The following is a 16,386-nucleotide window of genomic DNA, read 5'->3' as shown; positions in this document are numbered from 1 at the left end:
GGTAGGTTGCAAGCAGCTCATGCAGACAGCTTACAAGCAGTTCAAGAAAAGTCTCGCAGCTGCTTCCTGAAAAGCCTCACAACTGCTTCCTTTCTTCTATAAATAGAGGAGATTTCAGTTCATTATGTACATGAGTTTGAAGTTGAATAATATATCAGTTTCTCTCTAAAAAAAAATATATGTTCAAGTGATAATCTAGCAGATTTGTCCACTAAATCTTTGCCAACTTTAACTTTTGAGAAGATGGTATACAAGATTGGAATGCGGAGACTCAAATATTTGGAACAAGATTTTTATCAGGGGGGAGTGAAATACGCGTTGTACTCTTTTTTCCTTACTAAGATTTTTCCCATAGGGTTTTTCTTGTAAGGTTTTTTAATGAGGCACCTAGAATTGCGTATTACTAAATATGTGTACTCTTTTTCCTTCACTAGGATTTTTTTCACTGGGTTTTCCCTAGTAAAGTTTTAACGAGGCACAATATCTTTTAATGAACATCCAAGGGGGAGTGTTATGAAAATAATTATAATGTGGATGTCCATTTATTACTCCGCTATAGATAATCTTCCTGAAGAAGATTATCTGTTTGGTACTCTATTAAATTTTATCTATAAGCAGCTGATGCAGGCAGGTTGCAAGCAACTCAATGAAATGATTTGCAGCAACTTATTATTAAACATGCAGGTTCCAAACAGCTCATGCAGACAACTTACAAGCAACTCAAGAAAAGTCTCGCAGCTGCTTCCTGAAAAGCCTCACAACTGCTTCATTTCTTCTATAAATAGAGGAGATTTCAGTTCATTATGTACATGAGTTTGAAGTTGAATAATATATCAATCTCTCTCTATACTTGTCTTCGATTTATCTACTTTACAGTTTTTATTTTATAACACTATTTTCTTTTTAAAAAGACCTAATTATAAATATGTTTTCTTTCGTAAATTGTTAGGTGTATAACTTGATTAGAGCACTATACCGTATTCTCACATAGGGTATGTTTGGTACGAAGGAAAATATTCTCCTGGAAAATATTTTTATGGAAAATAAGTGGTTTTATAACTTATTTTCCCTTATTTAGTTGGTGAGTGGAATACTTTTTCCGAAAAATATTTTTTAGTGTTTGGTTAGAGAGTAGAAAATATTTTTTAGAAAAATAATTTTTTATGCTACTCTCCTCACTCACCCCCTTCCCCCAAGTCCTTATGTTTCATATGCTCTCCTCCTCCCCTCCAAATACCCAACGTTTTCAAGACTCTATTTTCTTCAAAAATTTAATTATTCTTCTAAAAATTCACACAAACTCAAATGAACTAATATGTTGCATTACTTTTTTTTACGTAAAAATAACGTTGAAATTTGTGTCCCATAACTAAAATGAAAATACTCTTTTTTGGGTTCAAAAAGAAAGTACTATTTCTACAACATGAAAATAAAGTACTTATTTTGTTGAAATGAAAGAAAATTATTTTTCTACATCATAAAAAGAAAATATTCATTTTGTTGAAATGAAAGAAAATAATTTTTCTAAATCATGAAAAGAAAATACTTTTTTTATTGAAATGAAAGAAAGTACTTTTTATAAATCATGAAAAGAAAATACTTTTTTTGTTAAAATGAAAAAAAAAATTATATCAAGAAAAGAAAAATACTCATTTGTTGAAATGACAAAAAAATACTCTATCTATAATATGAAAAGAAAGTATCATTAATAATATTTCTATTTAGGGTGGGGGTTGGGGTTGGGGTGGGTGAGGGTGTAGGGGTGGGTTGCTAGGAGTTGGTGGGGATGGGAAATGCGGGAAGGTTAGGTGGAGATGGAAAATAGGGTGGGGAAGGTTAAAAAAGAGTTTTGGAAAATATTTTACCTTCTCTTGATAGGGAAAATATTTTTCTCCAAGAAAAATGAGTTCATGAGGAAAATGTTTTCCAAAACATTTAAACCAACCAAACATGAAAAAATTAAAAAATATTTTCCTTCATACCAAACACACCCATAGTTGCATGATTTTGTATAGTCAGTCCTCTAAATTTATTATTTCTTAATTAAACACCTCTAGTTGATTAGAATCAGGGACATATCCACTTGCGACTTACGGATTCACATGAACCCACTCTATTGATTGACCATGCCTATGTGGACTTATGTGGCTTGAATAGGATCCACTCAACTTAACTAGAGTTTTTGATTCGAGTCTTAAGAAATAAAAAGCTAAGCTTATAAATCCACATTAGCTAAGTAAGTAAATTTCTAAAATTGGATGCACATAGCAAAATATGTATTGTTAATACACGATTCTTATTTTGTATTCTATGATACATTCAATAATATGTAGATTCTCTATGTAGCTTACCATGTATTAGCAATACTGATCGTTAGTCAATCAAACACCACATAAGTAATTATGCGGGAATCACTTTTTTATGTGACAAATCAAATATTGTATTACTTATGCGAAATTTTAGGTATGAATTAATTTTAATAAATGTGGCTAATCAAATTGCCTCTCATTTTATTATTTTTGTTGCAAAATTCTACCGATAACAACCAATCTCTCTCTCTCTCTATATATATATATATATATACTGGTGACATGGCATGTCTCTTTTTTTGCTATTTTCTTTATTTTACATTTACTTTATTGAAGAAAAAGTTCAAAAATTGCCATTTCTTACTATCATTTGTTTATTGGTATAATAAAATAAGCAAATGAAAGGTTGTGTTAGTAAGGAAGAGTTGTAACAGATAACGAAAGGCACATTATAGTAGGGTGGGCATAATACTAACCGAATCGAAAAAATTGACCGAACCAAAAATTTTAAATTTTCTGTTTCGATTTTTCGGTTTATTCGGTCGGTGTGCGATTTTATATTTTTTGAAAGTTTGGTGTTCGGTTCGGTTATCGATTTTGATGATTCAGTTTTCGATTAAACTGAAAAATCGAAGTTTTTCACCATAGATTTCATTTACTATATTTCACTCAATTTCTCTACAGGTTGCTGACACTTCAATTTCAATCAACTTTGCCTTAGTAATTAATGTGATGTTTATATTCACTCAAGTAACTTAAACATTTGATCTTAAGTTGCTGGCACTTTCTTAAGTGGTTAGACAGGTCAACTTGTTCACAAAATTTTAATAATAAAATTAGATGATTCGTTAACTTTAGAACACGTAATTAGGTGTGCTATATATCGTTACGTGGAATCCTTCTTTATCAATGCATATAATATAACTATGCAACAACTTCTTTTCTAATGGAAAAATACTAAGTTTTAGTGTGAAGCTTAAGGAGAAATTTTATCAATATTGATTAGCCAAACTAGACGTGCAAGAATATAATTTACAGAGGTAATACTTTGAAAAAAAGTTATATCTAACGATCTATTTTCTGTAGACGAAAGCCCAAATATGATAGGTCTAAACCGACCGAATTGAGCCAAAAATCGGCCTAACCGATCTTTGAGAAACCGATAAAACCGTATTAATTTTGGTTCGATTTTTGGTTTACCTAATACAAAATTGAAAATCGAACAAACCGAACTGACCGACGCTCACCCCTACATTATGGGAGTTAATATTTCAGGAGAAAGTGATTTGAAGATATATATACACCACAAAAATGGCAGTCAAACAACTACGATATCTATATGGATTCTCCCATGGTTTTTATCTCTTCCGGAACCTATAATTCATATTTCACCTGGGGACTCTCTTACGCCCTCTTTCCTTTCAGCCACCAATACGTCGTCGGCAAATCCTCTGTCGGTATATCCCCTTATCAATTCTTATTATACTATTGATTGAACAACTTTTCTTAATTGTCGTTCTCCAAAAAATAAGTTACTAACTTTCGAATTCACAAGCATATGCAAATTAGGTAAAGTTTTCTCCTCCTAATATTAAGCAATCATTAGAAGAAAATGTAAGAGTTATGGACTTGCACATATATTTTGTATTAAGAATAATTATATGTCGGTTGCTATCGTTAAAATGTTACCCAAATTAAAAGTGATCTGCTAAAGTTTAAAGTTAAATGGGTTTATAAGACACCTCCTAAATTATGGAATCTTATGTGTAGATACCCGGTAACTTCTAATTTAATGATGTGCTAAATTAGAAATAAATAAACTTGTGCACCTATTAATAGGGTTATGATCCCCAAATCAAATGTATGGGTTTCTTTTCTGATCCCATCGTTGAAAAAGTTGAGGTCCACCCACGTCTTGGTTTGGAAGACTAACAACTTGCAAGACGAAGGACTTCATCGTCTCTCATGGATTCAGGTACGCTTGCGCTTCTAGTATTTATTCTTGATGATTTGACATGATACTTTTGGGTAAAAGATGACGGTGTTCGTCTTTAAAGTTTTGGTTCTAACAATTGGTATCGGAGCCAATATCATGTTAATTCATTAAGAATTAAATTTGTGCAATTTTAGATTTCATAAATTAAACAGAACCTGGATTCGGTTTAAGTTATTTTTAGCTTTCGAAAAGCATACATGACGTAGTCTAAGTTGAAATAATTTTTTATTTTTTTAACCCAAGACTATAGTCAAAAGAATTTTAGTTTATGCTATGTGTGCCGCTAATTTGGTTCAAAGTGAAGGTTTATCCTCCTTTAGGTTTCAACCGCCAAAGAAGAACTTTTTAATGTTTTAGATGTTGTTACAGAAAGAAAGAAAGAAAAATTAGGACAAGGCAGTAAAAAATTTTGGATGTTGCTTCGGCAATAGGGGTGTTGCCTGAAAGTATCTTTTGTTCAAATTAAATTATGTCAAAGTTTGTTTTCAGCAAATCAATTTTTTTATACTTAAGAAAAGGCTTTCAGCATCTCCACCTCCATGGTTAGCCGCCCCACTTTTTATTTGCTGAGATAGTAAGGTAATATGTAAAATAAATAATTTTTTGGGTTAACGTTGCCACTACAGAGGCACATGTGAAATTGAGGAAGTGGAGGTTTTACCTTCTTTAAAGTCTAGGTTTTGCCGTCTCACTGCCTACTCTTTGGGCTATTTAAGTGCATTATAAGTTATTTTTATATTTTTAGGTTGCCTATTATTAAAAAAATAATAAATAAAGAAGAAGGTTGGCCAATTCTACGACATAACTGTCACGACCCAAAATCCAACCAGCTGTGATGGCACCTAACCCAACCCGCTAGGTAAACCAATTAACAATAAACTAATTCAAATGAGATTCATTAAGAGAAGAAATAATAATACAACTGAACTTTTATACAAAGAATTCCTAAGGACTGGTAGTACAAATCATGAGCTTCTAAGATTTAGAGTTTATAAAGTTGGTATGAAATAAATACATCATCTGTTTGAAATATACATGAACATATAAAAAATTCTAAAGCTACCAAGAACAAGAGGCAGCTATGACCGGAACGCAGGTACATTTTCAAATCCAGCTCTTGCCAAACATAACAACATCAACATCCAACATCTGCACGCAAGGTGTATAAGTGTAATATGAGTACAACTGACCCCATATACTCAATAAGTAACAAACCTAACCTTGGTTGAAAGCAGTGACGAACTGGGACAAAGGTGTGAGTCCAACACCAATATCCAACAATATCTCATAACAATATAATAAAAGTGGTAAAAGAATTAACTCGGAGATATAATGTTCAGCTCGTTCATAGTTCCGAAGAATAGGCATGCTTTTCAAGTATATTAGTGAAAACCCAAATCTTTTACTAAAATTACCAAAATATGAGTAAATGTAAAAAACTATGATTTTTTTCAAAAACTTTCAACAACAGGTAAGATGTTTCATTATCAAATGGCATGAGAAAAGTACATCTCTATGCCTACATGTCAATGTGTATGTGAAGTCATGAATGACACGTACAACATGAGAAAAATGCATCTCTATACCTGTATGTCAAGTGTGCATGTCGAATACAATGCAACACAGGCCCTCGGCCTCACTCAGTCATCAATGTCTCCATCTCTCGGCCTCACAAATCTCATGCCAATCGGCCCAAACAATGATAATATGGTGTAAGACAAATGATAACAGAGACTGAGATATGATATACAATGAATGAGTATGACTGATTATGTAATTGCAATTTAAGCTAATAACTCGATAGCAGAAATGACCTCGGTGGATCCCAACAAGATAAACATATAGCCTAAACATGGTTTCTAACATGGATCATAACTCAATTACACTAGCACGTAGAAATCTCATGGATAAAGACAAGATTAGCTAACTACACAATACCTCAGAAACAACCGAGTCATAATTCACACGGTGCACACCCATACGCCTGTCACCTAGCATGTGCGTCACCTCAACACCAAACACATAATACGTATATTCGGGGTTCATACACTCAACAACAAGTTTAGAATTGTTACTTACCTCGAACAAGCCAAATCCAATACCGAGCAAGTCAAACGATGCTCCAAAAAATCCATCCCGCGCGTACCTACCTCCGAACGGCTCGAAACTAGCCAAAATCAACTCAAAAACATCAAATAATGCCAAAGGAAATAAACCTAATCGATAAAGGTCGAATCTTTAATCAAAATTCCAAAGTCAACCAAAAAGTCAAACCCGGGCCTGCACCTCAGAACCCGACAAAACTCACAAAATCCGACAACCCATTCAATTACGAGTCCAATCATACTAGTTTCACTCAAATCCGACTCTGAATCGACGTTCAAAACTCAAAACTTCACTTTATGAAACTTTAGACAAAACCCCTAATTTCTCTCTTGCAATCCTCAATCAAATGCCAAAAACGAAGATAAATTCATGAAATAAAATCAAATCTAAGTAGAGAACACTTACCCCAATCCATATGGTAAAATTCGCTTAAAAATCATCTCAATCCGAGCTCCATAGCTCCAAATATGCAAATATGGCCGAAACCCCCGAAAATAGAGTACTTATAATCACTGGGCGAATCAATAAATCGTGATCGCGGAAATACCATCGCGATCACGAAGAAGAAAATGCACTGCTCCTAAAAATGCACTACGCGATCGCATCAATAGACTCACGATCGCGATACATAAGGCTGACAGAACTACGCGTTCGCGGAAGCAACATTGCGAATGCAAAGAGATAACCAGTACTCAACCCAAATTTCCTCTACGCGATCGCATAGAAGCAGATGCGAACGCGATGAAGACCAGTCCCAACTCTACCTGAACGCAGCCATCCAATCGCGACCGCGATGAAGAAAGTGCCCAGCTCCAGATTTCCTCTACGCGATCGCATACCCTTCTTCGCGATTGCGAAGGACAATCGAGGCATCATAAACCAGCAGCAACCAGTAATGAAAACATGAAGAAAAATCATCCGAAATCAATCCGAAATACGCCCGAGCCCCTCAGGACCCCGTGCGAACATACCAACAAGTCCCATAACATAACAAATACCTACTCGAGGCCTCAATTCACGCATAACAACATCGAAACGAATCGCACCTCAAATCAAACTTAATGAACTTTTGAACTTCCAAAACTCGCGCCGAAACATATCAAATCAGCTCGGAATGAACTCAAATTTTGCACACAAGTCCCAAATGACATAACAAAGCTATTCCACTTCCAGAACCACAATCCGAATCTGATATCCTCAAAGTCAACTCTCGGTGAAACTTATAAACTTTTCAAACCTTCAAATATTCAACTTTCGCCAATTAGCACTGAAACCTTCTAGAAATATCCAAATGCAAATACGGGCATACGCCCTAGTCTAAAATCACCATCCGGACCTAACAGAACCATCAAAACTCTGAACCGAGGTCAAATACTAAAAAATCAAACTTGGTCAACTCTTCCGACTTTAAAGCTTCAATCATGAAATTCATTTTTCCAAATCAATTTCGAATAACCTGAAAACCAAAGCCGACAATTCACACAAGTCATAATACATCATATGATGCTGCTCAAGACTTCAAATAGCAGAACGGAAATGTAAATGCTCAAAATGACTAGCTGGGTTGTTACATTCTCCCCCACTTAAATATACGTTCGTCCTCGAACGTGCCTAGAGTAGTTCCAAAGCCATAAAATTGCCGTGTAACCTTACCATGCACATACCCGGGGGTGATCCCACATCACCCTATACCATGTAAGCCTGATAACACAACATAACTAGAGATCATTACTTCAACCAATTTCCAACATCCAAAATTTCTTATAAGACCCGAATCTCGCATCTACACACTGTATAAGTCTGAACAAGCTGTATCAAGCCATAGCCATAACCCAAGATGTAATAACATGATATACCGCAAAACTCACATACTCGTAGTAATAATTTCCGACCACAATAACTGCTCAAAACAAACCCAATACCGGTAGCAAATCTCATATCAAGTAAAACCTCATTCGAAACCTTCGTACATTGCCGATGATGAAAGAAACACGCAGAAACTCATAACCACTCATCAGATCAACAAGTCATGGAGTCCTCTCTCGCCCGACAAGAACCAAAGACAAATCCTAAGCTGATTTCCGATATTATTCCTCCATACATACTGTAATCAAATTCGATAGCAACCACCTCAGGTCCGAAGACTTCATCTTATCAAATACAAGCTACTCTACTGACATGTCACACCAACACTACCTAGAGCCACAAAACCATGCAATCTGTGCACCAATACGCAACAATTCAAATGCACTCAAAAATGACTTAAATGAGAGAACCGTTCCGCAAGCTCAACAAGTACCATTACTGTAACACCCCAAAAAATTTTGAAGTACTTAAGTGTAAAGCCCGGTAAAGTTTGCAAAGGAAATAATATTTCATGGTGCCGGAATAGGCTTACGTGTTTGAGGATTGTATGCTCGGACCTTTTGGGTTGAACAATGCACCGGAAAGTAAAGGAAAATTTTCGGTAGAAAAGTGCATTTCTGCGGTCCATTATGCGACCGCAGAACCACTCTACGGACCGCATAATGGCCGCAGAGTGAGGGAGTTGATTGGGTCAGTTGGAAGCAACTTTGCGGTCGACTATGCGCCCGCATAACTTTTATGCGGTGCATTATGCGACCACATAACAGTTATGCGGATTGCATAGTGACCGCATACACATGCAGTTCTTTTGGCTATTTTGTAACCAATTATACGACCGATATGCGGTCCGCATATCGGTTATGCAATCGCACACCTTATTTCAGAGCTCCATTTTTGGGTTTTTAAAACTCGACCCTATTTCGTTAAATACACTCTTTGGGCCATTTTTGAGACATAATGTGATATTTTAGAGTGAGAGAGAGTGCCCTAGAATGAGAAGGTGTTCTTCCATAATTTTTCTTCAATTCTTGCTTAAGTTTTGGAAGATTAAGAAGGGAAGCTTACTAGGTCTTCATCTTAGAGGTAAGATTCTACACTCTAAACCCTAATTTCGAAATTTTCAGAAAATGGGTAACTAGCAAGATAAATTTCTGGGCATGAGAGTTGTTTATTTTACATGCATGTGTTATTAAAGGGTGTAGGAAGATTGTTGAGCTAAAAATGGTAAAGATTGGGTTGTGGGATGATGAAGTCCTTCATAAAAAGGACATTGAAACCTTATGCACACCTAGTGTTTGATAAAATGCTCAAGTGAGCTAGAACCATGATCATCTTCCAAATTTTGATTCAATTTGTTATATTTCTACAATAGATTGAAGTTGCTAAGAATTTCGGAACGTTTTAGAGTTTAAGGAAGCTCAATTGAGGTATGTTGGCTAAACTCTTCTCTTAGAATTGAATCCCACAATATTCATGTAAATTATGTAAGCCCCGAGTGATTCATTATGAAATTGGCTATTCCGAGTACGATTGGGTTGAACGATATATGTTCAACAAGCATCACAAATGCTCTATTCATGTTATGTTACCAATTGAGGAAGTGTTAAAATATGGGCTGTGCATTAATAATGTTTCGACTTTAAGTCAAGTTCAAATGAAGGCTATTATGCCAAATTTTTGTGAAATATCTCTATGTGCATTAGACTCTAAATTGCTCACATGTGTACTACACACTTTGATTTGAATTGTGTTTGTTGTTGATAATGAGGATGATATTTGAAATTGATAACGTGAGCATGAAATACTGAATATGGCCAACATGCCAAGAATGATCTTATAATTATGGCCGCTAGTGCCAATGAAATGAAAAGATGTGAAAGTATTATGAAATGCGATGATTAATATAAAAAGGTTGATGTCTCAAATAAGACGTCCTAGCTGATCGGGTCGTGATCGGACACCATGCCGCACACATGGTGGTCATTGTGTTGGAAATTGTAATTGAAATAGTAATTATGGTTGATGTCCCTAATGGATAGCCTAGTCATTCGGGTCGTGATAGGACTCCGTGTTAAAGACGGTGGTATTGATATTAAGAGAAATTGTGGTTGATGTCTCTACTGAGATAGCCTAGCCGATCGGGTCGTGATCGGACTCCGTGCTAAGAGTGCGGTGGTACTGGTTTTATGAATAATGGTATTGTGAATAATGGTATTGTGAATAGTGGTATTGGTATGGTGAATAATGGTACTGGTATTGTGGACAATGGTATATCGATACTAAAAATCTCCCAATGTGAGATATGGAAATTAATTTGAATATTGTCTTGATCCTAAATTGAGGTTTGATGTTAATTAAGGCTTTCATTGATATTATAATAATCTTATTTGTATTATTTGTCATTCTATTTATAGGGTGATTAGTTATACATAATAGTGCTATTCGACAGTACTAACGTCCCTTTTGCCGGGGGTGCTGCATCTTTCAATGGATGCAGGTGGTTCCATAGCAGGAGATATTGGTCAGTGATAGTGGTGCACCTTCTTCCCAGCTGACTTGGTGAGCCCCACTTTATTCCGGGGTCATGAATCTTTTGTACTTTGTATATTTTGTTTGAGGTATAGCCGGGGCCTTGTTGCCGGCATTATCATTGTACTCTTCTTTATCTATAGAGGCTCTATAGACATAGTGTGGGTTGTGTATTGGTGCTGGGAAAGACAAACTATGCTATGTTGTGGTTGTATTAGTTGTCCATTTGAGACTTTAAAAATGGTGAAAATTATGGTAAGAAATTGGTAATTGCAGACATGACCACTTTATTGTTTAATTAAGGAAAACATATATTCTCTTTATTCATGAATGATTTTGGGTAGAAGGAATCTAACAGGCTTGCTCGGTCAGGTTCACTCGGTTGAGCGCCGGTCGCGCTCCTCGGTTTTAGGGCGTGACAAACTTGGTATCAGAGCCTAAGGTTTTAAAGTGTCATAGGATATCTCGGAGCCGTGTCTAGTAGAGTCCTTATTATCAGTGTGTTGTCGACCACATCTATAATTAGGATGCTACATGGGCATTTAGGAATAATACCCTTCTTTCATGTTCTTGATCGTGAGATAAAGCTTGTTGTAAGATTGTTCCTCCTTTAACTCCTGAGTTGCTCTAATTTTCAGTACATGGCACATAAGAAGAAGGCAAGAACTGGCCAAAGAGCCAATGTCACCCCAGGAGTGACAGTTGATCGTATAATTGATGACGCGGGTGAGCACCCGATGAGTGAGAATATTCCTCCAGTTACTACACTGCCTGACTCTACTACAACTGATCAGACCGCACCTGTCCCTACACCTTCTGAAGGTGCAACAGTTCCTCCAACTGATATACCAGTTCCACCTCCAGTTCCAGCTTCCGATTCTGGTGTTTCTGATGTTGATCTTAGGGGTTCCATACAGATGTTGGTTCAAATAGTGGCTTCCTAGACCCAGAGGTCAAATAATGCACCCACTTCTTCCAGTCAGCCAGGGGATTCTACTGGTTCCAGGGTGAACAGGTTTCTCCAGTTGGATCCTCCAGTGTTCACGGGTACTAACCTAGAGGAAGATCCCCAAGATTTCATTGATGAGATGCACAAGACTCTCAGAGTTATGCGTGCTACTGAAATAGAGGCAGTGGAATGGGCCTCCTACCGCCTGAAAGAGGTGGCATATTCTTGGTTTGAACTTGGGAGGAGTCCCATGAAGAATGGAGCTCTCCGGCGATGTGGAGTGAGTTTTTCGATGCCTTCATTGATCATTTCTTGCCTGCCGAGAGTAAGGCAGCCCGTGATGCAGAGTTTGAGAACTTGAGGCAAGGTAGCCTGAGTGTGTGGGATTACCATATGAGATTCGCGTACCTGTCTAAATATGCTATTTACATGCTGCCCACTATGGAGGCTACAGTTTGCCGATTTGTACAGGGCCTTAGTCCCTTGGTAATTAATGAGGCCGCTACAACAACCTTGAATTCTGATATGAACTATGGAAAGATGGTGGCATTCGCTCAAGCCACAGAGACCCGCAAATTAAGGAACAAAATGGAGCGAGATGGTAGTAATAAGGCCAGGTCTACGGGTAACTTTGGTGGTTCTTCAGGTGGTGGCAAGTCAACATTCAGTGGAGGGTCGTCAGGGCCATCACAGTCCTTTGCTCAGTCTTCGGCTAGTGCACCACCATCATGGCCTAGTCAGCAGCAGCAGTGGAGCCATTTCAGGCCCAGTCAGGGAAACAGGGGATCCAATCAGCAGGGTCGTCATGGTTGTAGATTCCAGCAGTAGAGGAAGCCCTCATGCCCTAGGTGTGGAAAGTTGCACCTAGAAATATGCTACACAGACTTACCCATATGCTACAGATGCGGATTGAGGGGTCACATTCAGAGGGATTGTCGTTTGTCCCGCCAGGGTGCGGGCAGAGGCATGGCACAACCAGCCAGTTCTGCAGCTACTACATCGGCAACACCTCATCCAGCTCGAGGCACTCCAACACCTGCAGGGCATGGTGCAGCTAGGGGTGGAGCACAGAGTTCGGGAGGATCCAGCCGTTTCTATGCTATGAGGGGTAGCTAGAATTCAGAGGCTTCTCTAGATGTTGTCACAGGTATATTGACTGTCCAATCTCATGATGTATATGCTCTTATTGATCCCGGTTTCACTTTGTCATATGTCACACCTTATGTTGCTATGGAATTTGGGATAGAACCAGAACAACTTCTTGAGCCGTTCTTTTTATCTACTCCGGTTGGTGAGTCTATTTTGGCCGCGCGGGTTTATAGGGATTGTGTTGTCACGTTGCGTAGTCAGGATGGCCGATCTTATTGAATTGAGAATGGTCGATTTTGATGTGATAATGGGGATGGATTGGCTTTATTCTTGTTTTGCCAAGCTTGATTGCCGAACTAGAACTGTTACATTCAAATTTCCAAATTAGCCAGTTATTGAGTGGAAGGGTGATGATGTAGTGCCAAAGGGTAGGTTTATTTCTTACCTAAAAGCCACAAAAATGATCAACAAGGGATGCATTTACCATTTGGTCTGGGTTACGGACACCGATGCTGAGGCACCTACACTTGAGTCTGTGCCTGTTGTGAATGAATATTTGGGAGTCTTTCTAGATGAACTCCCTGGGATCCCACCAGACAAGGAGATTGATTTTGGTATTGATGTGATGCCAGACACGCATCCTATATCTATTCCACCCTATAGAATGGCAGCGGCAGAACTGAGGGAGCTAAAGGAACAATTGAGAGATTTGTTAGAAAAGGGTTTTATCCGTCCATGTGTGTCGCCTTAGGGCGCACCGACCCTTTTTGTAAGAAAGAAAGATGGGTCACTGAGAATGTGTATTGACTATCAGCAACTTAATAAGGTAACAATAAAAAATAAGTGCTCACTGCCAAGGATAAATGACTTGTTTGATCAACTGCAAGGTGCCAGGTACTTCTCCAAAATCAATTTACGATCCGGGTATCACCAATTGAAGATCAGGGAGCGGGATATTCCGAAAACAGCTTTTAGAACCCGGTATGGGCATTTTGAGTTTCTAGTAATGTCTTTTGGGCTAACAAATGCTCCAGCAGCCTTCATGGATCTTATGAATCGTGTTTTAAGCCATTTCTTGACTCCTTTGTGATAGTGTTCATTGGCGATATTCTTGTATATTCACGAAGTCAGGAGGACCATGCTGACCATCTCAGGGTAGTTTTGCAAACCCTACATCAGCACCAGTTATATGCAAAGTTTTCAAAGTGTGAATTTTGGCTTGAATCAGTCATATTCTTGGGTCATGTAGTTTTTAGTGAGGGAATTAAGGTTGATCCTCAGAAAATTTTAGTTGTGAAGAATTGGCCGAGGCCTATAACTCCAACAGAGATTCGCAGTTTCTTAGGCTTAGTTGGATATTACAGAAAATTTGTGGAGGGGTTTTCTACTCTTGCCTCACCATTGACTAAATTGACGCAGAAGGCAATTAAGTTCCAATGGTCAGATGCTTGTGAAAAGAGTTTCCAGGAATTGAAAGTAAGATTGACTATGGCACCGGTGTTGACTCTACCAGAGGGTATAGATGAATTTGTGGTATATTGTGATACTTCAAGAATCGGGCTTGGATATGTATTAATGCAACATGGGAAGGTGATAGCTTATGCTTCTAGGCAACTAAAGAATCATGAAAAGAACTATCCAACACATGATTTAGAACTTGCGGCGGTGGTATTTGCATTGAAAATTTGGCGTCATTATTTATATGGGGTCCATGTGGATATATTCATGGACCATAAGAGCCTTCAATATATTTTCAAACAGAAGGAATTAAATCTGAGGCAGAGAAGATGGCTTGAATTACTCAAGGATTATGACATTGATATTTTATATCATCCGGGGAAGGCTAATGTTGTGGCGGGTGCTCTTAGACGAAAATCTATGGGTAGCTTAGCACACTTGGAGGCATATCAAAGGCCATTGGCCAAAGAAGTTCACCGATTAGCTAGTTTGGGAGTTCGTCTTGTGGACTCTAGTGAAGGAGGGGTAATTGTGCAAAATAGGGCTGAATCATCGCTTGTTGTGGAAGTCAAAGAGAAGCAATATAACGATCCATTGTTGGTGAAATTGAAAGAGGGGATTCATAAACATAAGACCATGGCCTTTTCTCTTAACATGAATGATGGTACACTAAGGTACCAAGGGCGACTCTGTGTTCCAAATGTGGATGGTCTCCGGGGATGAATTATGACTGAAGCTCACACTTCTAGGTATTCCGTGCATCCAGGTTCTACAAAAATGTATCATGATCTTAATGAAGTCTATTGGTGGAATGATATGAAGAGGAATGTGGCGGACTTTGTGGCAAGATGTCCGAATTGTCAGCAAGTGAAGGCCGAACACCAAAGGCCTGGTGGGTTGGCATAAAACATAGAAATTCTAATGTGGAAGCAGGAAATGATTAATATGGACTTTGTGGTAGGATTACCGTGCACTTCGTGCAAGTTTGACTCAATTTGGGCGATTGTGGATAGACTCATAAAGTCAACACACTTTTTACCGGTTAAGTCTACCAACACGGCGGAGCAGTATACTCAGCTGCATATCAAATAAATAGTCAGGTTGCATGGGACCCCAGTTTCCATCATTTCTAATCGGGAGGGGCACAATTCACTGCTAATGTTTGGAAGAAATTTCAGCAAGGCTTGGGTACTCAGGTGAATCTTAGTACAGCCTTTCACCCGCAGACTGACGGGCAGGCAAAGCGGACTATTCAGACGCTTGAGGATATGTTGCGTGCTTGCGTTCTAGACTTCAAAGGTAGTTGAGATGATCATTTACCACTCGTAGAATTTGCCTGCAACAATAACTATCACGCTAGCATTCAAATGGCACCGTTCGAGGCTTTATATGGTAGGAGATATAGATCTCCCATTGGGTGGTTTGAAATTGGGGAAGCAGAGTTGATAGGGCCAGACCTCGTACATCAGGCCATGGAAAAAGTTAAAATCATTAAGGAGCGGTTGAAGACTGCTCAGAGTCATCAGAACTCCTATTCAGATATTCGTCGTAGGGATTTGGAGTTCAAAGAAGATGATTGGGTATTCTTGAAAGTTTCCCCTACGAAAGGGGTAATGCGATTTGGTAAGAAAGGGAAATTGAGTCCGAGGTATGTCGGACCGTATAAAATTATTTAGAGGATCGGTGAGGTGGTGTACAAGGTTGAGCTACCACCTGAGATGTCATTAGTACACCCGATGTTTCATGTGTCTATGTTGAAGAAAGTAGTTGGAGATCCGACACTCATTGTTCCGGTTGAGACCATTGAGGTAAATAAGAAATTGACTTACGAAGAGATTTTTGGTTTCTATTATTGATCGGCAAGTCCGAAAATTGAGAAATAAAGAAATTGCCTCTGTGAAAGTGTTGTGGCGAAACCAACAGGTTGAAGAGGCTACTTGGGAGGCCGAGGAAGAAATGAAGAAAAAGTATCCTTATTTGTTTGAATGACCATGTATTTAAAATTGTGATCTAGGAAAAAAAATTATAAGACTTACTTTTTATGAATTTTATACCATGTGAACAATTGGCATTAAGGGTGTTTC

General features: G+C 38.1%; 1 protein-coding gene across 1 annotated transcript; it reads left to right on the top strand.

The window, feature by feature from the left end:
- The first annotated feature begins 12,028 nt into the window (after positions 1-12,028).
- LOC138894087 (uncharacterized) lies at positions 12,029-12,583 on the top strand. Its single transcript, XM_070178765.1, has one exon. It carries the CDS (start codon positions 12,029-12,031, stop codon positions 12,581-12,583), a length of 555 nt encoding a protein of 184 aa, XP_070034866.1.
- The last annotated feature ends 3,803 nt before the right edge of the window (positions 12,584-16,386 follow it).

The sequence above is a fragment of the Nicotiana tomentosiformis genome, chromosome 6, assembly GCF_000390325.3.
Source record: "Nicotiana tomentosiformis chromosome 6, ASM39032v3, whole genome shotgun sequence".
In the NCBI taxonomy this organism is placed as follows: domain Eukaryota; kingdom Viridiplantae; phylum Streptophyta; class Magnoliopsida; order Solanales; family Solanaceae; genus Nicotiana; species Nicotiana tomentosiformis.
Note: the sequence above shows the minus strand (reverse complement) of the source record. Positions and strands in the feature narration are given on the sequence as shown.

Bases quoted from the DNA above. Each gene is read 5' to 3' on its own strand.
- LOC138894087 (XM_070178765.1), top strand. From the start codon at position 12,029: ATGTGGAGTGAGTTTTTCGATGCCTTCATTGATCATTTCTTGCCTGCC.